Source organism: Salmo salar, chromosome 27 (genome assembly GCF_965601325.2).
Source record: "Salmo salar chromosome 27, fSalSal1, whole genome shotgun sequence".
Classification (NCBI taxonomy): domain Eukaryota; kingdom Metazoa; phylum Chordata; class Actinopteri; order Salmoniformes; family Salmonidae; genus Salmo; species Salmo salar.
Window position 1 is genome coordinate 22,613,816 of NC_138317.1, and position 24,194 is coordinate 22,638,009.

General features: G+C 43.7%; 2 protein-coding genes across 3 annotated transcripts; both read right to left on the minus strand.

Annotated features, from left to right (window-relative positions):
• Positions 1-221: 221 nt before the first annotated feature.
• LOC106588662 (metal regulatory transcription factor 1) lies at positions 222-13,592 on the minus strand. Of its 2 annotated transcripts, none has more exons than XM_014177867.3 (11): positions 13,227-13,592; positions 12,441-12,928; positions 9,412-9,650; positions 8,891-9,022; positions 7,423-7,502; positions 5,193-5,326; positions 4,900-4,974; positions 2,154-2,205; positions 1,303-2,048; positions 734-803; positions 222-467 (listed from the first exon to the last, which is right to left on the minus strand). In XM_014177867.3, the coding sequence occupies exons 2-11, from the start codon at positions 12,900-12,902 to the stop codon at positions 337-339; spliced, it is 2,121 nt and encodes a 706-aa protein (XP_014033342.3). In that variant the 5' UTR covers positions 12,903-12,928; positions 13,227-13,592; the 3' UTR covers positions 222-336. The 2 variants fall into 2 exon arrangements, with proteins under 2 accessions (XP_014033342.3, XP_014033341.3); XM_014177866.3 differs by having other exon boundaries at positions 222-473; positions 13,227-13,590.
• A 3,254-nt stretch (positions 13,593-16,846) lies between these two features.
• Positions 16,847-23,867, minus strand: LOC106588664 (splicing factor 3A subunit 3). Its single transcript, XM_014177869.3, has 15 exons — positions 23,646-23,867; positions 23,279-23,326; positions 23,071-23,123; positions 22,856-22,961; positions 19,989-20,061; positions 19,815-19,906; positions 19,645-19,727; positions 19,333-19,471; positions 19,111-19,247; positions 18,756-18,863; positions 18,589-18,658; positions 18,059-18,223; positions 17,784-17,894; positions 17,440-17,530; positions 16,847-17,172 (listed from the first exon to the last, which is right to left on the minus strand). Exons 1-15 carry the CDS (start codon positions 23,739-23,741, stop codon positions 17,039-17,041), a joined length of 1,506 nt encoding a protein of 501 aa, XP_014033344.1. The 5' UTR covers positions 23,742-23,867; the 3' UTR covers positions 16,847-17,038.
• Positions 23,868-24,194: the final 327 nt, after the last annotated feature.

Here is a 24,194-nt window from a genome sequence, read left to right on the forward strand (position 1 = left end):
GGCTGGGTCCTGGGGCTGAGGGGGCTGGGTCCTGGGGCTGAGGGGGCTGGGTCCTGGGGCTGAGGGGGCTGGGTCCTGGGGCTGAGGGGGCTGGGTCCTGGGGCTGAGGGGGCTGGGTCCTGGGGCTGAGGGGGCTGGGTCCTGGGGCTGAGGGGGCTGGGTCCTGGGGCTGAGGGGGCTGGGTCCTGGGGCTGGGGGGGCTGGGTCCTGGGGCTGGGGGGGCGGGTCCTGGGGCTGAGGGGGCGGGTCCTGGGGCTGAGGGGGCGGGTCCTGGGGCTGAGGGGGCGGGTCCTGGGGCTGAGGGGGCGGGTCCTGGGTTGATGGGTCCTGGGGCTGCTAGAACTGGGCACCAGTCTGTTTCTCTGTGTCTGATGCTGTGCTGCCGTCTCTGCAGGGGCACCGACACTGGCATGACTCTCCCTGTCTAATTACGATGACAGGCAGACTCAGGCCTATCTGCTGCAGAGCTGTCCCTAGCAGACAAGACAGAGGGGATGTCAAATTATGTTTTTAAAAGTGAATATATCCATACAAATTGTACAGTACAACAACCTCACAGATACGGTCTTGTTGCTAGCATTACAATATCTACAGCTCTGCAACTGATAATGTTTAGCGACCAAATACATTGAAATGCTCAACATGTAGAATACGTGTAAAAACCACACCTAAATTCAGAGGTGACATATGTCGGTAAATATAATGAAGCATAAGATGAATTTCAATAAATGACCTGTGTTCCCTCCCATTGGTATTGCTGTGGTGAAATAGAGCTTCTCTAGTGTCGAGCCACTGTGTTGTTGCTGAAATACAACAGAACAAGAGAAGAGAGCATGTTCAGCATATAATTAACAGAATGTCAATGCCTCGTGGCGAAACAGAGGAAAAGTTTCATTAAAACAACTGAAGGTCAATTAACAGTTGGACTGGATGAGATCCAGCAGGCCAATGATTGGACAGTCCCTCTCCACATCCTAATAAAAAGGACAATGATTGGACGACCCTCTCCATATTTTAATTCAAAGACCAAATGATTGGACTGCGGCCATCTCCATATTCTAATTAGCTGGCTTTACTACCCTCCAGGTTAGGAGGTTTCAATAAAGCATCTAGAATAATGACACAAATACCCTATGACAACAAATGATCAATTCATTAAAAAAACTGGCCGATAAAAACATGTAAGAATGTTGTATTATTAGACCAACATCTAATAGAAAAACGTATTATCTGCTTCTAACTTATGGGCCTGACTTGTATTAATTATAATAATCTATTAGTAAGTTGTTAATGATGACTCACGGAGAGCTGTGTCTGCATGTCCTGCTGCCTCAGGTCATTGACACTGTTCAACAGCCACTGGAGGTTCTGAGTGGACAAGGTGATGGGCTGGATGGTACTGTGGGCAGGGACTGTAGGAGGTGTAGAGTACCCCAGGGAGAGGGGTGTTAGTGGGGCCTGGAGGGAGGAGCTGGGGGGTGGAGGGTATGGGCCTGGTTGAGAATAGATGGAGGACATGGCAGCTGGCTGTAGTAGTACGCTCTGGGTGGAGCCTGGATGGGAATGGAGGGTGGTGGTTGGCTGTAGTAGTACGCTCTGGGTGGAGCCTGGATGGGAATGGAGGGTGGTGGTTGGCTGTAGTAGTACGCTCTGGGTGGAGCCTGGATGGGAATGGAGGGTGCTGGTTGGCTGTAGTAGTACGCTCTGGGTGGAGCCTGGTTGGGACTGGAGGGATGCGGCTGGCTGTTGTAGTAGGCTCTGATTGGATGGCTGTTGTGGATTCACCTCATGTTTAGGTGTATCACTGATCAATGGAGAGACAGGAACTGGACAGGGTTCACCAGGGGTGAGGAGAGCAGTGGGCTGGGGTACAGGATGGGGTTCACTAGGGATACACCCAGGGGTGAGGGGTACAGGACAGGGTTCACTAGGGGTAGAGTCAGAGGGTTCAGGACAGGAAGAAATGAAAGAGGGAGATGCTTCTGGAAGCACCACGGTTAGAGTTGGGTTCTCCAAACTACACGAGGGCACTGCCACCGATGACACATCTGGATAAAATGGGGACAGATAAAAAAGGTTTTTAAGGGCTTAACAGGAGACAAGGCATTTAGACCACAAAGCACTTGTTCACCAAAACATAGCACAGTACTCACCCTGTGGCTTGTCTTGAAACAGCAACTCAAACACCAGGTCCAGGGCATCAGACTGCCACAGGGACAAGACAACAGCAGAGTAACGTTAGTCTAACAGGCAAAACATATACAGCACATGTCTTAGTTACCATTGCTACATTTACCATACAGTATGCACAACTTATACAGTGAGGGAAAAAAGTATTTGATCCCCTGCTGATTTTGTACGTTTGCCCACTGACAAATTCTATAATTTTAAGGGTAGGTTTATTTGAACAGTGAGAGACAGAATAACAACAAAAAAATCCAGAAAAATGCATGTCAAAAATGTTATGAATTGATTTGCATTTTAATGAGGGAAAAAAAAGTATTTGACCCCTCTGCAAAACATGACTTAGTACTTGGTGGCAAAACCCTTGTTGGCAATCACAGAGGTCAGACGTTTCTTGTAGTTGGCCACCAGGTTAGCACACATCTCAGGATAAATTGTGTCCCATTCCTCTTTGCAGATCTTCTCCAAGTCATTAAGGTTTCGAGGCTGACGTTTGGCAACTCGAACCTTCAGCTCCCTCCACAGATTTTCTATGGGATTAAGGACTGGAGACTGGCTAGGCCACTCCAGGACCTTAATGTGCTTCTTCTTGAGCCACTCCTTTGTTGCCTTGGCCGTGTGTTTTGGGTCATTGTCATGATGGAATACCCATCCACGACCCATTTTCAAAGCCCTGGCTGAGGGAAGGAGGTTCTCACCCAAGATTTGACGGTACATGGCCCCGTCCATTGTCCCTTTGATGCGGTGAAGTTGTCCTGTTCCCTTAGCAGAAAAACACCCCCAAAGCATAATGTTTCCACCTCCATGTTTGACGGTGGGGATGGTGTTCTTGGGGTCATAGGCAGCATTCCTCCTCCTTCAAACACGTCGAGTTGAGTTGATGCCAAGAGCTCCATTTTGGTCTCATCTGACCACAATGCTTTCACCCATTTGTCCTCTGAATCATTCAGATGTTCATTGGCAAACTTCAGACAGGCATGTATATGTGCTTTCTTGAGCAGGGGGACCTTGCGGGCGCTGCAGGATTTCAGTCCCCCACGGCGTAATGTGTTACTAATTGTTTTCTTGGTGACTATGGTTCCAGCTGCCTTGAGATCATTGACAAGATCCTCCTGTGTAGTTCTGGGCTGATTCCTCACCGTTCTCATGATCATTGCAACTCCACGAGGTGAGATCTTGCATGGAATCCCAGGCCGAGGGAGATTGACAGTTCTTTTGTGTTTCTTCCATTTGCGAATGATCGCACCAACTGTTGTCACCTTCTCACCAAGCTGCTTGGCGATGGTCGATGTAGCCCATTCCAGCCATGTGTAGGTCTACAATCTTTTCCCTGACATCCTTTGAGAGCTCTTCGGTCTTGGCCATGGTGGAGCGTTTGGAATATGAATGATTGATGGCTTCTGTGGACAGGTGTCTTTTGTACAGGTAACAAACTGAGATTAGGAGCACTCCCTTTAAGAGTGTGCTCCTAATCTCACACCTGGGAGCCATACATCTTTCTGATTGAGAGGGGGTCAAATACTTATTTCCCTCATTAAAATGCAAATCAATTTATAACATTTTTGACATGCGTTTTTCTGGATTTTTTGTTGTTATTCTGTCTCTCACTGTTCAAATAAACCTACCATTAAAATTATAGACGGATCATTTCTTTGTCAGTGGGCAAACGTACAAAATCAGCAGGGGATCAAATACCCCCCCCCTCACTGTACATGTATACAATTAGCCCTGAGACATGCCTGTAGTCTCTAATAGCGTCTGTATAGCCAATAGCAAAGGGCTAACTGTATACACACACACACACGCCAGTTTATCTGGTACACCCATCTAGTATCGGGTCGGACCCCCCTTTCCTCCAGAACAGCCTGAATTTTGGGGGGCATTCTACAAAGCGTCAGAAACATTACACAGGGATGTTGGTCCATGCTGACACAATGGCATTACGCAGTTGCTGCAGATTGGACAGTGGTACATTCATGCTGCCAACAGCCTGTTCTCTATCACATCCCAAAGATGTTCTATTTGGGTTGAGGTGTGGGGACTGAACAGGCCACTCTAGTAAACTGTCATGTTCCAGACAATGTTTATCCACTCCTCAATAGTCCAGTATTGGTGATCGCATGCCCTCTGGAGCCGCTTCTTCCTGTTTTTAGCTGATAGGAGAAGGATCAACCAGTTGTGCGTTCCGAGGTGCCGTTCTGCGCCGATATTTTCATGTTTGTGGCCCGCCTGTTAGCTTGCACCATTCTTGCCATTCTCCGCTCGATCGCTCTCATCAACGAGCTGTTTTCGACCACAGGACTGCCACTGACTGGATGTTTTTTGTTTGTCACATCGTTCTCGGTAAACCCTAGACACTGTCGTGCGTGAAAAGCCCAGGAGGCCAGTCATTTCTGAGATACTGGAACCGGCGAGTCTGGCACCGACGATCAAAGTCGCTTAGGTCACTTGTTTTGCCCATTCTAACGTTCAATCAAACAGTAACTGAATGCTTCGATGCCTGTCTGCCTGCTTTATATAGCAAGCCACGGCCATGTGACTCATTTCCTGTAGGAAAGATCCATTTTCGTGAACGGAGTGGTGTACCTATTAAACTGGCCTGTGAGTGCATGTCTTCTTCTAAGCCATATTGCATGGATGTTTATTCAGACAGTGTGTGCTATTGAAAACGTGGGGGAAAAAAAAAGAAAAAAAAAAAGAGTTAAATTTACTTACATTACTTTCTCGGAGCTGAGAATCAGTGGAAATCAGGCTCACATCACTGAGACATGGGGAACGAGGATTCAAATCCTGTGTTTCAAAACATGATTATTGATTAATTATAAGAGATGACTAGAGAGCGCCGCATATTGAGAACAGATTTAAAAAGACAGAAAAATACAGAGAAAATCTATTGATTGCATGGATATTTGATCAGTAAGTCTAGACACATACCGTGTGAGACAGAAACAGATGAAATATGTCATTGTCAAAACATCATTAATAAGTGTGTTTTTTCTCAGACTCACGTCTGAGTGGGAGTGGCTGTGAATTATGTCAGCTGATGGTCCAGGGTCGTGACCTTTGATGTTGTCCCTCGGACTGTTGGAGGGGCTTAGGGAGTTATCACCGTCTGTGTCCACCTGAAGGAGGGGTGGCTCGCCTAGCAGAAAACACACACAGATATTACTTTTATAGGTCTCTCTTATACAGCAGCCAACCCTATTGCTACAACCCATAAGAATTTGAGATATAGTCCTGGCTTGGAGAAAGGTCATTTGAGTCCACAACTCTTAGCCTCATGGGTGAAGGGGCAGGATATAGAAATACGCTCAGCAATATCCAAGTCCATGCATAACGACAATGATCATTAATAACATGACTTTATGCTGATGTAGTTCCTTGAGGCCTGTGTTTTATTTTTTTTTGGGGGGGCAAGGAGGTTCAAGCCACTAGCGTTGTTTGACAAACAGGCACACATACACACACTGAGAAAAGTCCTGGCTACAGACACAAGCAGTTCTGCAGGATTCATATGGAAACCCCCACTGGGAAGCCAACCCAAAAAGCAGGCAGATAGATTTCCTCAGCCTCTGACATCAGTGTGAGTTGCATTCACAAATCACATGTAATGGATCTAAACCCCATCTGAGACTCATAGCTCCTCAGAGGGAGGAAGTTTGTTGGTTCTCTGGTATCAGAGGAACAGGCTAGAAAGACAAATTACAGTGTTATAGTTAGAATGGAGTGTGAGAAGTGTGTGTGTAAGTGAGTGAGCAGAACTGGGCCGCAGAGGAACCTGCAGCAGCAGTATTAGAGGCTAAACCACAACAACAACAGTATTAATAGCTCCACCACAACAGCAGTATTAATAGCTCCACCACAACAGCAGTATTAATAGCGCCACCACAACAACAACAGCAGTATTAATAGCGCCACCACAACAACAACAGCAGTATTAATAGCTCCACCACCACAACAACAACAGTAGTATTAATAGCTCCACCACCACAACAACAACAGTAGTATTAATAGCTCCACCACCACAACAGCAGCAGTATTAATAGCTCCACCACCCACAACAGCAGTATTAATAGCTCCACCACCACAACAACAGCAGTATTAATAGCTCCACCACCACAACAGCAGTATTAATAGCTCCACCACCCACAACAGCAGTATTAATAGCTCCACCACCACAACAACAGCAGTATTAATAGCTCCACCACCACAACAACAGCAGTATTAATAGCTCCACCACCCACAACAGCAGTATTAATAGCTCCACCACCACAACAGCAGTATTAATAGCTCCACCACCACAACAGCAGTATTAATAGCTCCACCACCACAACAGCAGTATTAATAGCTCCACCACCACAACAGCAGTATTAATAGCTCCACCACCACAACAGCAGTATTAATAGCTCCACCACCACAACAGCAGTATTAATAGCGCCACCACCACAACAGCAGTATTAATAGCGCCACCACAACAACAACAGCAGTATTAATAGCGCCACCACAACAACAACAGCAGTATTAATAGCGCCACCACAACAACAACAGCAGTATTAATAGCTCCACCACAACACCAACAGTAGTATTAATAGCTCCACCACAACACCAACAGCAGTATTAATAGCTCCACCACCACAACAGCAGCAGTATTAATAGCTCCACCACCACAACAACAGCAGTATTAATAGCTCCACCACCACAACAACAGCAGTATTAATAGCTTCACCACAACAACAGCAGCATTAATAGCTTCACCACAACAACAGCAATCAGACCTGGGTTCAAAAAGTATTTTGAAATCCTACAAATATATGAGTGTTTGTTTGAGCCTGTCTGGAGTGCTAGATGGACTGGGTTTGGATCTTTGGGACTGTTTTGTGTGTGTGTGTGTGTGTGTGTGTGTGTGTGATCTCAGCACTCTGTTGGATGCAGATAAATAGGCTCATCAGGATTCGCTGACAGGGCGTTGCGAGAATAAATGGGCCAATAAGAAGCTGGGGAGCTGAGCAGTGCTGAGGCCCATCTACTGGGCTGAAATAAACTTGGATGTTTTCAACACACACCTGTCTGAGAATCTGACTCAGCAGAGGAAGCCATACCCCATTAACAACACTCAATAAAACGTAGCGGGGAGGAAAGAAAGACGTGCTAGAATGTATTGTTTTCAACTCCCCCTAGTCTCATTTTAAAATAGACAGGGTTTGAGCTCAAGGAGTTAGCTGTGTATCACCACCTCACCTTCACCCATTTGTCCCAGGATGTGTGTTTGGAGATGGTCACTAGAGGTGAACGCCTTGTAACAGCCAGGATGGTCACACCTGGGAAGAAAACAACACTAAGTTCAGTTATGTTCAATTATTTGTGCGTTCATTCAGTTCGTTTACATGCACACTAATAATGCAATATTAAACCGATTACGGCCGAGTATTGTCACACCCTGATCTGTGTCACCTGTCTTTATGATTGTCTCCAGCCCCCTCCAGGTGTCGCCCATCTTCCCGTGTATTTATACCTGTGTTCTCTGTTTGTCTGTTGCCAGTTCGTCTTGTTTGTTCAAGTCAACCAGCGTTTTGTGTCTCAGCTCCTGCTTTTTCCAGTCTCTCTTTTCTCGCCCCTTGCCTGTCCTGACTCCAAGCCCACCTGACCTGTTCACCGGACGTGCTTGTTGCACCATCGACAACTACTATGATTATTATTATTTGACCATGCTGTTCATTTTTGAACATTTTAACATCTTGACCATGTTCTGTTATAATATCCACCCGGCACAGCCAGAAGAGGACTGGCCACCCCTCATAGCCTGGTTCCTCTCTAGGTTTCTTCCTAGGTTTTTGGCCTTTCTAGGGAGTTTTTCCTAGGGAGTTTTTCCTAGCCACCGTGCTTCTTTCACATGCATTGCTTGCTGTTTGGGGTTTTAGGCTGGGTTTCTGTACAGCACTTTGAGATATCAGCTGATGTACGAAGGGCTATATAAATACATTTGATTTGATTTTGATTTGCCTGAACACTCTGCCTTACCCTGACCCTGCCTGCCACGCGGTACCGTTGCCCCACCTCTGGTTCACTGACCCCTGCCTGCCTTGACCTGTCTATTACCTGCCCCTGTTGGAATATTAAACTATTGTTTATTCTACGTGGTCTGCATCTGGGTCTTACCTCCATACCTGAGAGTATGACAGTCATGTAAACACCTTACTCTGCTTTTCTTAAATCGGTCATAATCAAAGTAAGCATACGCTGATTACAACACCTGGTTTTCTGAGCAATCTTTAGAATTATTAGGAATGTAAACAGCTTAATCGACGTTCCAGTGGTTTATGTGATCTGTGCGAGTGAAGGGAGTTCGGAAAAACTGAAAGTGTGCGTCTTATAAATAGTTTTCACATAAACTTTATATGTCCGAACTCAGAATCTAATAGTCTTCTCAGAAATAACATGGTCACTGTGGTAGAACGTTTATTTTGATTGACGATTTTCAGCATTTATCAAAAGTCCCATCAGTCACCTAATTTCAGATGTGTCCATGTAGGGAAATCGGTTTTCTTGCAATGGATGTAAAAATTGAATCAAACTATTATATTAACCTGACTATCTCCAATAATCACATTGTGTGCATGTAACCGTGCTCATTTATTCATTCATTCGTTCATGAATTAGTTAGTCCTTTCAACCCACTGCATACTTCAGCCATTCATTGTGAGCTCACCTGAAGGGCCTCTCCTTGGAGTGTGTCCGGATGTGTTTCCTCAGGTCACTCAGAGTGGTGAAGTACTTGGTGCATCCGTCCGACTCGCAGTTAAACGTGTTCCCTGTGTGCAGTCTCTGGTGGGCTTTCAGCCTGCACATCAACACAAACACAACAGAGAGAAACAAACACGGCTGATGTTTGCAGATCAACACACCAGCATAGTCACTGTGAGTTGTGGCTTGACTTGGGGTCAGCATACCAAAGGCCACTAAGCTGTGGAAATGAACTTTGAGGTCAGGGGGTCAGGAGAGCGCCCAACTTATGACTGATGAAACATCATCACGTGACACATGTCTTGACCCATGGCAGGAAGTCTACCCGCAACAATAACTTGGCTGCGATTCCTTCAGTTGACAATTTTGGTGCCAGTGGGCCTGTAAATAATATATGAACTAAATAGATGTGGCGGAGAAACCCCAACCTAGCAGGTATCTGCCCCACCTATTCAATGGAAGGGAAAACACTGGTCTAACTCTTACCTGTACAGTGTGTTGTAGGCCTTCTCACAGCCCTGTTGGTCACACTCGAAGGGTTTCTCCTTGGTGTGAACGCGGACGTGGATCTTCAGACTGTAGGAGGTGAGGAAGGCCTTGTCACAGCCCAACTGGTTGCAGACAAACGTGTGTTCTCCTCTGTGTCTCTTCTGGTGAGTCCGCAGGTTCCCTGCTGTGCTGTAGGTACGACTACAGTCCTCGTATAGACACTGGTAACGCTTTACCTGCAGAACAGACGGGCAGAGAGTTGTGGTCATTATATAAACTGTCAACAAGATGGAACACCACCATATGCATAAACATAAGTTTAACATGTAGGAAGTGTTTTTAGTACCGGTATGTAACACTTCACAAAGATTACTATACATCAAGTCTGGAAATGAATCAGCTGTATTGGTTTGTATGAGAAGATTGAAGTGCACATTTATGAAGGAGACCTAATTAACTTCACAGAAAGAGAACCAAGAGGCTATAAAGCATGAGAAAATCATCTCATCTTGACATCTGCAGAGACCTTGAATATAATGACTCTGTGGTTCTGGATGGGAGAGAGGCTGATGAAGGAAAACAGAAGCATCACAGCTAGCTCCCTGGCCCAATTTCCCCACCCCAAACCAATCTCCTCTCCTGTCTCTTCCTCTCACTCACTGACTTCATCATAACAGTTGGCTTGTCGCCGTCACACAATCCAGTTCTGCTGCTGCTAACCTAGCGGTTTATCGTCTCTGTGATGCTGCGACTGAATGACCTCAGGGACTTCTTACTCCCTTCTACATGTTATACACTCTTAGAACGGCGCTATATAGAAAGTAAAATGGTTCTTTGGCCGTCCCCATAGGAGAACCCTTTGAATAGCCCTTTTTGGTTCCAGGTAGAACCCTTTTGGGATCCATGAACGACCCTTTCCACAAAAGGGTTCTACCTGGAACCAAAAAGTATTATCCTATGGGGACAGCCGAAAAACCCTTTTGGTACCCCTTTTCTAAGAGTGTATATGTGATATGCTGAAAAGGGTCTGTCTCAGTTATTCAGAGAATACACATCACATGATCATCACATGTAAGCCTGTCATGTTTGCCCTAAGGGTTGAGGCCTGCACTCTCGACTACAAAATGGCTCTCTGACTATCTATAACCTTGTAACATCCTTCAGGACATCATGACCGGGACAGTAGAAAATATACAGTACATTCGGAAAGTATTCAGACCCCTTCCCTTTCTCCACATTTTTTTTACGTTACAGCCTTATTATAAAATTGATTAAATAAATAAAAATCGTCATCAAGCTACACAAAATATCCCATAATGACAAAGCAAAAACAGTTTTTTATAAAATGTTGCTAATTTATTCTAATTTAAAACAGAAATACCTTATTTACATAAGTATTCAGACCCTTTTCTATGAGAATCTAAATTGAGCTCAGGTGCATCCTGTTTCCATTGATCTTCCTTGAGATGTTTCTACAACTTGATTGGAGTTCACCTGTGGTAAATTCTATTGATTGGACATTATTTGGAAAGGCACACACCTGTATTTATAAGGTCCCACAGTTGACAGTGCATGTCAGAGCAAAAACCAAGCCATGAGGTCGAAAGAATTGTCCGTAGAGCTCCGAGGCAGGATTGTGTCGAGGCACAGATCTGGGGAGGGTACCAAAACACTTCTGCAGCATTGAAGGTCCCCAAGAACATGGTGTGGTGACCTACATCATTCTTAAATTGAAGAAGTTTGGAATCACCAAGTTATTTCCTAGAGCTGGCCGCCATGCTAAGCTGAGCAATCGGGGTAGAAGGGCCTCGGTCAGGGAGCTGATCAAGAACCCGAACGTCACTCTGACATTGCTCCAGTGTTCCTCTGTGGAGATGGGAGAACCTTCCAGAAGGACAACCATCTCTGCAGCACTCTACCATAAAGGCCTGATTGGTGGTGGCCAGATGGAAGCCACTCCTCAGTAAAAGGCACATGACAGCCCACTTGGAGTTTGCCAAAAGGCACCTAAAGGACTCTCAGACCATGAGAAACAAGATTCTCTGGTTTGATGAAACCAAGATTGAACTCTTTGGCCTGAATGCCAAGCATCATGTCTGGAGGAAACCTGTCACCATCCCTACGGTGAACCATGGTAGTGGCAGCATCATACTGTAGGAATGTTTTTCAGCGGCAGGGACTGGGAGACTAGTCAGGATGGAGGGAAAGATAACGGAGCAAAGTACAGTGAGATCATTGATGGAAACCTGCTCTAGAGCGCTCAGGACCTCAGACTGGGGCGAAGGTTCACCTTCCAACAGGACAACGACCCTAAGCACTCAGCCAAGACAACGCAGGAGTGGCTTCTGGACAAGAATCTGAATGCCAGAGCCCGGAATTGATCACAATCGAACATCTTTGGAGAAACATGAAAATAGCTGTGCAGCAACGCTCCCCATCCAACCTGACACAACTGGAGAGGATCTGCAAAGAAGAATGGGAGAAACTCCCCAAATACAGGTGTGCCAAGCTTGTAGCATCATACGCAAGAACGCTCAATACTGTAATCCCTGCCAAAGGTGCTTCAACAAAGTACTGAGTAAAGGGTCTGAATACTTTTGTAAATGTCATTTCCGTTATTTATTTTTTATAAATTTGAAAAATGAAGAAAAAAAAAGAAAAAAATAAAACTATTTGCTTTGTCATTGTGGAGTATTGTGTGTAGATTGAGGGTGGATAAAAAAAATATATACTATTTTAGAATAATGCTGTAACGTAACAACATTCAGAAAAAGTCAAAGGGTCTGAATACTTTGCAAATGCCCTGTACGTGAATGAGCAATGATGCCTCTCCTCCTCACAATCAGAATTCCAGGAGTGAGTTTTCCTGATAACATATCCAAATAAATACAGAACATGCTCCGATATCAAAACAGGCTTATGTGACCGACCGGGGTTGAACCAGGGATTAGCCCACTGGGCTAAAGCCCAGGAATAAACTCAAGGAGCTAACACAAGTATTCAGGTCTTTGGATATCAAGGCTTACCTCGCTGTGGTGGGTATCTGGGCACTCAGAGTGCAGTGTGATGGTGGCCCCCTGGATGTGCCGGGGCATGGGTGTGGAACCAGGGTTGATGGTGAACTGGATCTGGTCCTGGGAGATGGTGTGGTGGACGTACCCCTGTGACATGGCCTCCCAGTGGTCTTCCAGACCTCCACGGTCCTCCGTCTCAAATCCCTCATCTAGATACATCATCAGGTCCTCTTCTTCCTCTTTGTTGTCAGTTCTAGAACCCACTGGGTCTTGTTCAATCATCACAGTGGTTCTGTCATACACTGTGTCCAGACTGTGCACACCAGAGTCCAGTGTAGAGGGCAGCAGTAGCTTGTCCCATTGGTCCCAGTCGACAGTAACCATCTTCCTGGAGACATTGTCCTCGTCAACCTGCTGATTTGTCTTGTCCACCTCTTCTTCCTCCACAAAGAGCATGGTCTCATTCATCCTCATACATGGTAACAAAGGTGTCACACTCACTGGGTTGCCATTGAAAGGAGAAGTAGAGGGTTAGAAAATGTATCAAGTAACAGTAGGCTATCACGACAGCAGCTACAAACGCATTTCATTTTGTTGAGATTAATGAGATTAACGGATATTTGGTTAAACGGTTTGAAACTACAGTAGCCCAATACAAAGTCAACTACAATCTCGGCATTCCTCAGCGAGTTTAGGCTATCATCAAACGATTTAACTTGTTGCTACTAAGAAGCACTCATTCAGCAGACGCAGCACAGAAATGTTGCCACGTTTCAATAACAATCCCTAGCTACTCACAGTTTTGAAAGTTAACCACGTAAATGCAGTCAAAAATAACTACAAATTCGTGTGCCTTTAGAAAATGTCTTCCGCTTTGTTTATTCTGTTTCAATCCCGATTCCTCCGTTACAGTGCTGCTACATCGCAGTCACCCTAGCAGCCTACTGATCCAGCTTCCTCTTTCCGCCCAGAATCAACTCAGTCAACCGTGAAGTCAACGACCGGTAACTGCCAAAATAAAGGAAACACCGACATGGGCCACCACGAGCCAGAGCAATTTCAATGCACGGTGGCATGAGGTTGAGATCTGATGCCTGAGACGGCCATGGCATATGGTTTACATCGTTTTCATGCTCATCAACCATTCAGTGACCACTCGTGCCCTGTGGATGGGGGCATTGTCATCCTATGGCCGGTAGCATAGCCATTGTAGCCAAAATAATGGCCTGCCAAGTAATTTATACATGACGGAAAGTAAGATGGGCTGTTAACTGATTATTTAACTCAGGAATCGCACCTGCTTTCAACTACTTTGTTTTCCTTATTTACTCAACCGTTTCTATTGTTTTGGCAGATAAATGTATACGCTATAGCTCCTGGATATAACTGTGCTATAGCGCCATCTTGTGAAGATGAATTATTGCTGAACACTAGTCTAATTGGCTTTTAGGGGTTTAGTCAAAGCTACACTGCACACCATCTGAAATACCTATTTTTGTAAACCTGACAGTGATGAAATTCCTAGAAATATAATGATCAACATGGTTGAAGCGTAACATAGTTGAGGTATGAGTCTAATTGTCTGAGTTGAAATCATTGTGAACAGTAATTGGTCCATAGCGGGTTCATTGTAGGCCTATGTATCCCCTGGCAGTAACGCCCACAGAAGAACAGCACACTCAAACCCATGACTGGATCCACTAGAGGTTGGGATGTGTTATTTAAGGACAACATAAAGCTGGAAAACAGTTTTATTTTCATGAGAGCTTGCATTCACAGACGAAGAAAACATGAAAGAACTAATGACGCCCAAGCAGTGGATATGACAAAACTGAAATATGCATTTAGTCGATCCATACTAAACCCTCTGTATTCTAAAGTGAGTCTAATGTCACAGGAAGTTTAGTAGATTAGCGAGTGTTGAGTAGACTGGCCAGTAGAGAGGTTACACTCAGAGCCAGGAGGGAGAGACTCCCCAGGCCACAGCAGGCAGAGTTGACAGGCATGTTGAGAGAACCATCCAGTCTGAGACAGGAGACAGACCCAGCCACACAACACTCATTGTGGCATTGGTACAAGCTGAAGAGACCACACTTAGTACTCTGTCTGCAGTCTCTGGCGCATCCTGCATTCCACACCGCCACGTATGTATTCCAGGTGACCTGGCTTGAGGTTTTCTTGAGCTGTGGGATGGTGTATACGTTGTATTTATCATCATTGTGATCATCACCATCAGGAGTAGAAGAATCATCATCATTAACAAAAACAACACTTCATCCATGAACAGTTAAGATTCAGATGAACTAACATGTTGATAACCAAGCCCATTGAATTGACATTGCATCGTAAAGACATTTGTTAGAAAGCCACAATAGGAATGGGTCTCTTCTTACCTCACAGAAGTCCATACCCTCCTCACACAACTCCTCCATGGCCTTCATATGTTTGTAGCATGTTATGCCGATGCAGCTAAATATTTTACAAGACCTCTTCTGTGAAGGAAAGCAAATTATAATTTATAACGTATGTTGAAAAGTTGACATTTCTGCCAAAATTACCAGCATTTTGCATTCATTTGCAAGAAATGTCTAGTACCTTCTTCCCAGTTAAAGCAGCATTTACAGTCATGCCTCCCATTGTGGATATGGTGGATCTTGCAGTAGCTGTAGTGGTATGCTCTGTGGTGATATTATAGTTCTCAGTTTGGGTCATAACGGAGGCAATGGAGCCTTGGTCATCAAAGTCCTTGCCCTCATCTTGAGTTTGGTTTCCATTGGTCTGAGATGTTGGTAAGACATCACTATAGTTCACTATCTCATTCTTGAAAGAAGGGGTGACGTTCATATCTTCCGTGTTGTTTCTCTCAGTCTTGAGTGTAGAGGAAATGTTTGCGATGTAATCTTGAGCTCTGGTGTATTCTCCCCTAGTCTGGGATGTAGGATGTAAGACTTCTTTGTTGCGGTCTGGAGGGACAGTGGTGGTGTGAATGGTTTGGCTGTTTTCAGTCTTTGACCTGGTTGTGCATATAGGATACAGTTTGCTGATGGTTGTGGTGGGTTGGGTGGTTTGAGCTTCAGTCATCTTGGGGTCATGTGTGGAAGTTGGGAGTTGGTCTCCCACAGTTTTCTTAATGGTTAGATTCAAAAGCACTAAATAATGAATTAATAATCAATGAGTTATAATCAAAGCTTATGAAATCACTCAGCTATTAAAACAATCAGGGATAATCAGATAATACAAATCAGAGATGTCATAATCTTACCAAGAACAAATACAACAGATCTCCTTTGAGGACCGGAAAGACCAAGGACTCCTGCATTGAAATGGTCAAATAAAAATGCTAATCAAGGTCAGCTGTCATTTTTTGTATAAAACCAACTGATATTTACTGGACTACTGATATTGATTAGGTAAGGTGATGAGGATACCTCTGCAGTCCCGTTTCAAAAACATCCTTAGCTTACTTCCCACAGCAGCAGATGTGTGGAGAATTAACCTGCAAAAGTGTAGCCTGAGTCCCAGTACAAACAGGTGTGTTAATTAATGAAGGTTTCAGATTCTGAGTCATGTGATGGCGTGGGCATTGTTATGTTGATGAGAGGAATATTCCTCCAATATAAACACGTTATAAATCCATCTTGTTAGTGTTGTCCCTGGGGTCCAGGAGTACTCGTAGAACACACCGTGGTAGCTTTATGATCCCCTCAGGATACACTTAGCCAAGACCAGGACCCAGAACTTCCATCTCAACGCATCACCTAAGGAAATGCGTATCTCCTCTCCCAATTACTTTTAATGGGTGCAGCCTGGAGACTGGTAATGTGGTCAGGGGAATTAGTGGTAAACAATTAAACGCTATCATACCCATATCCCTGTTTATATATGACCAGTTATGATGACTGTTGGATGGTGTATATTATGGATAAACAGACCAAATCCAACATTATTTTAGCAATATTCAGACATTTCTTCCCTCAACTATATTCATATTGGCAAACTGATACTGTAAGTGAATTTGCATGTCACAGCAAGCAAGTCATGCTAAATGAAAGAACAATATTTAAATCATTAACAGCTCACTCAAATACAGCAGTCTTATTTGTTTAATGCCAAAAAGACTGCTGAGCTGAGAAAGCATCTTCAACGTTTTAAGAAATGTATGAATTAATAAATAAAGGTGAATTTTCCTTACCAGTCATACAGAGGAATCGGTGAGCAAGTGTGAAGATACCTGTAGACTCCTCTAGTACACTCCCTTTAAAGGGACTGTCCATCACCTGACAATGGGAGGGTTCTTGGATATACAAAAATGTGTAATCACCCATAAGGGAATGGACAGTGGTTCACGTGACTCCTTAAACAACTTAAGACATTACAATTGCTTTCTAATAGAACTAACAATTCAGAACCAACAATGGTGACAAATAGTACTCATTTTTTATTATAATCAATGGCTGTTTCATTTCAAAATGGTTGTCAAAGGAAGGAATTAATAAAAACAACATCACAACTTGTAAATGAAAAGGTCAAGGGTCAATGGCCAAACAAAATTAAAATAATTGGGCATCACGTTGCGCTTCAAGGTTTCCAGTTCTTTGTCAGTCTCCTCTCTACAGCAGACCCTGTCTCTTCAGGTCCTCGTAGGTCTTCTTGTTGACCACATTTCCACTGGAGTCTTCGTACTCCTCCTCTGTATCTGGTTGCCACCGCTCTGATGCCTTCTGTGACTTCAGCTTTGACCATACTGGGTTAAAAATACACTATTATTATCCAGAACTTGGACTGAATGACCAGTCATTTTTCATAATTTATTTAACCAGGAAAGACCCTTGCGGTCAGAAACCTTTTTGCGAGGGCAATCTGGATGTACAACTACACCGGAAAATATTTATTGGTCTGGTAACACTTTTTTCTCTAACATGATTATTCTATTCAACCCAAATAACAATACTCATTATTTTCACTTGTCATCTGCCTCAGCCTCTATCAGGGCTGTAACAGAACTACTTACGAGAGACAGCGTCCTCGATCTGGGTGACGTTGGCAAAGTGAGCCGTGTTGGGGATTCCCAGGCAGCGCATGCCATGGGCGTGACGCCACTCCTGAAGGGAGGAGACAACAGGCAACGACATATTAGCTAGCAGTAATATTAACTAACCATGGTCAACATGCTCTTATCAGCTGAGAACAGAATTAGTCCAGTTCTAAAATCAAATCCTCTGCAGTTTCACTTATGCACATATACAAACGAAAGGAGGGCATTGATATAACACTGTAATAACCTAATATGACATTGTAATAACAATACGCAAATAATAATTGAACGAATAATGTTGAACAGAAACGTGAACGTACTGCAAAGTGCCTCTGGAAGGCCTTGGGTCCTCTGTACGTGTAGTTTCCACAGATCTCACAGTTATAGTTGATGTTCAGGCCATGGAGTTTATACAGCCAGTATGGAATGGGCTAGAACAATTAAAAATGAGGTTAGCGTGGTGGCATGCAACCGCTGTACAATGAAGTCTGAATAAATAACACTTATTAATAAAACAATCATTTGTATTTCATTAGTATTACAGAGCTTTAACACAGCTAGTACACAGGTCTGATGTCAGGGCCCGACTCCAAACCTTTCCATCCCAGCCGAGAGGCAGGTTCTTGGGGTTGTAGATTATCTCGTTGTCCTCATCTTCACTCTCACTCTCACTGAGCTGCTCCTCCTCTTCCTCCTCTCTCTCCTCTCCTGTCCGGGCCTGCTTCCTCTGCACATTTTCATGGGTCAGCTGCCTCTGCTCCTACAGGGCCATAGACAATCAGATGGAAGTGTTAACAGGTGTTTGTGTGGTTGTCGTGAGTAACACACACCTATTGTATGACCGGGACTAACCATTATATAAAAGGCCCTCAGAACTAAAGACATTAATTAAATACGACTAAAAACAGATGCTGGGCTAATAAAGAACACTACTACAGAACAAGAAGGCCTGCACACTGTTAAAGCTCCCAATTCACCGCTTTATTGACAACGTTTCTATCCGAAACGGATCTTCTTCAGGTGACCTGATGGAAACGTTGTCAATAAAGTGGTGAATTGGGAGCTTTAACAGTGTGCAGGCCTTCTTGTTCTATAAAGGAGTCATCCTTGGGAGCTTTTACTTACCCCCAGGATTTCCACATACTCATAAACCTGAGACTCCAGGAAGGCGACTTCTTTGTTACGCTCTGTGTCTCTGCAGAGAGATTGCAATGGTCAATAACACGGCTAGAACATGCTATCAGGTGCAGAAAAACATAAAACATGCAAATGTTTAACTGACAATCACATACTTCTTGGGTCCCTTGGACTTAGGGTTCTTGGCGAACAAGGAGGGATCCAGAGACTCCAGGGATTTTCCTTTGGTGCTAAACAGCCTCTGAGCTCTCTCTTCCAGGGTTCTGTGGGGTCACATACACATTAGCCATATACACCCATTTAGCAACCTTACATCAGAGTCACCCAGTCTGATATTAGTCATCATTACACCGTCGATCTATACTCCTAGTCTACGGCTGGAATTATGTTATTACAATATTCCAGTTACTGTTATAATATTCTAAATTACAACTGTTATTACAGTATTCCAAGTTGAATGTATGTCCATAGACCTCCTCCCAGCCACAGAAGAGCATGATTATTGCTTACCCTCCACATTTCAGGCCCAGGGCCATAAGGGCAGACTTCAACCTGTCCAGACCCAGGGAAGCCAACTCCTCCCAAGAAGAGAAAGCAGAAAGGTCTAAATGAGCTCCGGCGTGGGTCAGAGCACTGCTCGTCTCTTTCTATAACAGAGGAAGAGAATAAAAATGTGAAACTCCCATATAGACCATCACTATAGTAGTCCTCTTCCCCATCTTGGACACTCACTGGCCAGCCAGGGAAGGTCCCCATCTCCCACTTCTTCTCAAACTCTCCCAGGATCTTGCCGTAGAGATCATTCTGGTCCAACAGAGGTTTGACTCTCTCTGTGTAGTCCTGAAGGTACTCCAGTAGCATCTCTAAGTACCTGTATAACATCGAACACAGGTGTGAAACAACCTGATGGAAAAACATGCGGAGGAGAACTACAAACAAATTAATATAAGGTACTACAATTCTATAGGAATACATTTAGTGCATTTACAGTATAATCACAAAGAAAAGGTATGTACAATAAAGCAAATTGTTAAATATGCTAACTTTTTGTATTCAGCATTCTTTCTGTCCTTGGAGACATCAAACAGCTGGTCGAATGAGGAAAGGTAGCTGATGTACTCCAGTTTCTAAGAGGGCAGAAGGTTAGGCTTTAGTATAGTTTTACATTAGACTAGGAGGAAGAGTATTTAGAGTACAGAGAGTGGACATCTTACCTCTGCCCCTTTCAGGTTGATGAACTTCCGATAGCAGTCATGAAGATCCAGGTAGCGTCCGTAGGCCTCCTCATCACTGAACTCCACCATGTCTGGGGAAAGACCACATAAATCATTACATTAACACCTACAGTGTGTGACAATGACTCCACCACCATACTGTAGAATGCTCACTCTGTGTTTCTTCAGTTGGGTTCTCTCTAGCCTTGACCAGCTCGTCAAACTCCACAGACATGGGCACACAGATCTGAAACAGCAACATACAGATTTAGCCACAGCAGCAGACATGCTAAACCCTGATGATGGTTGGTTGACCTAAACTTCGGTTCAAGATTTGGTTTCAGACATTTATTGTGGAACATGCAATAACACAAATTACTCCTCCCCCCCCCCCCCCCCCCCCCCATTTGTGCACCTGGACTGTAGAATGACATATAGAATCCCGAGACATATTGAATTATATAATAGTTATTTAAAGGGGCAATGTGCAATTGGTGTATCTATTTGTGGACTTTCAAATGAATTACATAAACCCATTGATTGATTCTGGAAGAATAACTTATAAATGCCACATGTGCTTAGTTCAACTGTCATACCCCACCAGAATTCTAAATATATACAGTGGGGCAAAAAAGTATTTAGTCAGCCACCAATTGTGCAAGTTCTCCCACTTAAAAAGATGAGAGAGGGCTGTAATTTTCATCATAGGTACACTTCAACTATGACAGACAAAATGAAAAGAAAAAAAATCCAGAAAATAACATTGTAGGATTTTTAATGAATTTATTTGCAAATGATGGTGGAAAATAAGTATTTGGTCAATAACAAAAGTTTATCTCAATACTTTGTTATATACCCTTCGTTGGCAATGACACAGGTCAAATGTTTTCTGTAAGTCTTCACAAGGTTTTCACACACTGTTGCTGGTATTTTGGCCCATTCCTCCATGCAGATCTCCTCTAGAGCAGTGATGTTTTGGGGCTGTTGCTGGGCAACACGGACTTTCAACTCCCTCCAAAGATTTTCTATGGGGTTGAGATCTGGAGACTGGCTAGGCCACTCCAGGACCTTGAAATGCTTCTTACAAAGCCACTCCTTCGTTGCCCGGGCGGTGTGTTTGGGATCATTGTCATGCTGAAAGACCCAGCCACGTTTCATCTTCAATGCCCTAGCTGATAGAAGGAGGTTCACTCAAAATCTCACGATACATGGCCCCATTCATTCTTTCCTTTACACGGATCAGTCGTCCTGGTCCCTTTGCAGAAAAACAGCCCCAAAGCATGATGTTTCCACCCCCATGCTTCACAGTATGTATGGTGTTCTTTGGATGCAACTCAGCATTCTTTGTCCTCCAAACACGACGAGTTGAGTTTTTACCAAAAAGTTATATTTTGGTTTCTTCTGACCATATGACATTCTCCCAATCCTATTCTGGATCATCCAAATGCTCTCTAGCAAACTTCAGACGGGCCTGGACATGTACTGCCTTAAGCAGGGGGACACGTCTGGCACTGCAGGATTTGAGTCCCTGGCAGCGTAGTGTGTTACTGATGGTAGGCTTTGTTACTTTGGTCCCAGCTCTCTGTAGGTCATTCACTAGGTCCCCCCGTGTGCTTCTGAGATTTTTGCACACCGTTCTTGTGATCATTTTGACCCCACGGGGTGAGATCTTGCATGGAGCCCCAGATCGAGGGAGATTATCAGTGGTCTTGTATGTCTTCCATTTCCTAATAATTGCTCCCACAGTTGATTTCTTCAAACCAAGCTGCTCACCTATTGCAGATTCAGTCTTCCCAGCCTGGTGCAGGTCTACAATTTTGTTTCTGATTTCCTTTGACAGCTCTTTGGTCTTAGCCATAGTGGAGTTTGGAGTGTGACTGTTTGAGGTTGAGGACAGGTGTCTTTTATACTGACAACAAGTTCAAACAGGTGCCATTAATACAGGTAACGAGTGGAGGACAGAGGAGCCTCTTAAAGAAGATGTTACAGGTCTGTGAGAGCCAGAAATCTTGCTTGTTTGTAGGTGACCAAATACTTATTTTCCACCATAATTTGCAAATAAAATCATAAAAAATCCTACAATGTGATTTTCTGGATTTTTTTTCTAATTTTGTCTGTCATAGTTGACGTGCACCTATGATGAAAATTACAGGCCTCTCATCTTTTTAAGTGGGAGAAATTGCACAATTGGTGGCTGACTAAATACTTTCCCCCCCTACTGTAAGTATGTTTTACTCTATTTTTTATAAACAACATATTTGTAAACAAACACTAGTGTATAGCCTCAAAATATGTCTCAAACTATACTTTGATATCATGGATGGTCAGTCCTAGCTCTGTCTATGAATTTGAGTGGTTACATTTCTCCTGTCCCATCCCTAGGCATTTTACCAAAACAGTGGCAGGGTCAAGTGTCATTGTTTTAACTTCAGATTGCCCCTTTTTAATGTTTTGTACACTTTGTAGGGGTGTAGGTGTTTTTAATGCTTTGTACACTCGGTGTATAACTTCTCAAAAACCCTAAGTAGTTCCAGACACAGAGATACGTTTTTAAACACCTACACCCCTACAAAGTGTACAAAACATTAACCGCCCCAAGGTATCAAAAGCGTTCCACAGGGATGCTGGCGCATGTTGACGCCAATGCTTCCCACAGTTGTGTCAAGTTGGCTGGTGGACCATTCTTGATACAAACAGAAAACTGTTACGCATGAAAAACCCAGCAGCGTTGCAGTTTTGACACAAACCAGTGCACCTACTACCATACCATGTTCAAAGGCACTTAAATGTTTTGTCTTACCCATTCACCCTGAGTGGCACACATACACAAGCCATGTCTCAAAGCTTAAAAATCCTTCTTTAACCTGTCTCCTCCCCTTCATCTACACAGACTGAAGGGGATTTAAAAAGTGACATCAATGCATGTGTATGTTATGGAAAGAGCCGGTGTTCTTAATGTTTTGTACCCTCTGTGTACTTCTGGGATGATTTATTCAGTGTACAGCTAGGCCTGACAGGAAGGAGCTGATAAAAAAGATGACCTCATTAGGATGCTTCCTGTGGAACTCCTTGATCTGTTTTAGTCTGTTGTAGAACTCCGCAAACTCATTTGGTCCTGAGATGGCGTTCAGTTCATCCTTCCTCATACTGTGGATAGAGAAAGCAACAATATTACACCTCTGATTTACTCCACATAACAAGGCTGATCATGCATGAGCGCCTGAAACACAAACACATTACATACACACACACTTACCCATCTTTGTCTTCATATGCTTCCCTGACAGTTGAGCTCACGTCCATGTATCTCTGAAAGGATGGCAAAGCTTGTTATCAAAAAATACTGTCACATCATGCATGTCCTTGACAAGTAGGCTATTAGCCACAAAACAAGTGAATATGAAAATACAGGTCCAAATTGTTATTTAGTGTTGTGATGTTTCAATATCACATAGAATACTCACATCCAACATTGCTCTTGTTCGATGGTCTGAGTTTATTTGTTCGCGTAACTGTTTGAGAAGAAAAATACATAAATATTAACTAACGTTAGATGGCAAAGCCAGAAACTGGACCAAAAACCATCCCATTGGGTTTTATTTACAAGTTAGCTGACGCTAGCTAACAAACTAGCCTTATATCTAATGCAGCTAACGGAATACAATAGCTGTCAGAAATTGTAGCTGGTAAGTTAGAAACAAATAAACAAAATCATAACACCTAAGCTACTATTCCCTGAAATAACGTTAGCTTATCTGAATTTATTTAATGCTTTAATCAATGAACGTCTTCATTAACGTTAAATAGCATTAGCGTTGATGCAACGCATACCGTGGTTTTCTTATGCATCATTTCCTTCGTTTTGGCATCCAACAACCTTTCCTTCTCCTCGTGATAGCGACGTTGTTGTTCTAAAATCGTCTCCATTGTTATTTTCTGGCCAACAAATTACAGAAATAAGAGGACTTGAACAATGAATGCCGTTAAACTTCGGCTACGTTTATTTTCAATGGCGCATGTTCGGACTGAGAGGAAGTAGTTCCACAGCAGGGTTGCCAGGTCAAGCCTTAATTTCTAGCCCAATTGTTCTTCGATGAGGTTTAACAGCGGTTGGCATCCAATAAATGTTGCATCACCGCCACCTACTAGACTGGAGTACAACTCCATAATACTTTGCTTGAATAAATAACAAAATAAATAAACAAATACCCTACCATCTAGCACTACACTAACAAAAAAATAACATCCCCCTACTCCACTATTTAAATCTATTTAGTCCTACCTCAGGCCAACAACCTGAAAGGATGGGACACCACCACTTTCACACCCTGTAACTCTTCTGATATCAAGTCTCAAACCCAAATACTAGAGGTTGACCGA

What these genes read in the sequence shown, in the direction of transcription:
- LOC106588664 (XM_014177869.3), bottom strand. Translation starts at nt 23,741, where the DNA reads ATGGAGACGATTTTAGAACAACAACGTCGCTATCACGAGGAGAAGGAA. An exon ending in AAGAATGCTGAATACAAAAA is followed by an intron (nt 19,472 to 19,644) that starts GTTAGCATATTT and finishes GATGTTATACAG; the next exon opens with GTACTTAGAGATGCTACTGG. An exon ending in CCTTCCAGAGGCACTTTGCA is followed by an intron (nt 17,531 to 17,783) that starts GTACGTTCACGT and finishes TCCTCCCTTCAG; the next exon opens with GAGTGGCGTCACGCCCATGG.
- LOC106588662 (XM_014177866.3), bottom strand. Translation starts at nt 12,902, where the DNA reads ATGAGGATGAATGAGACCATGCTCTTTGTGGAGGAAGAAGAGGTGGAC. An exon ending in CAGATACCCACCACAGCGAG is followed by an intron (nt 9,651 to 12,440) that starts GTAAGCCTTGAT and finishes TCTGTTCTGCAG; the next exon opens with GTAAAGCGTTACCAGTGTCT. An exon ending in ACATGCAGACACAGCTCTCC is followed by an intron (nt 804 to 1,302) that starts GTGAGTCATCAT and finishes GTTGTATTTCAG; the next exon opens with CAACAACACAGTGGCTCGAC.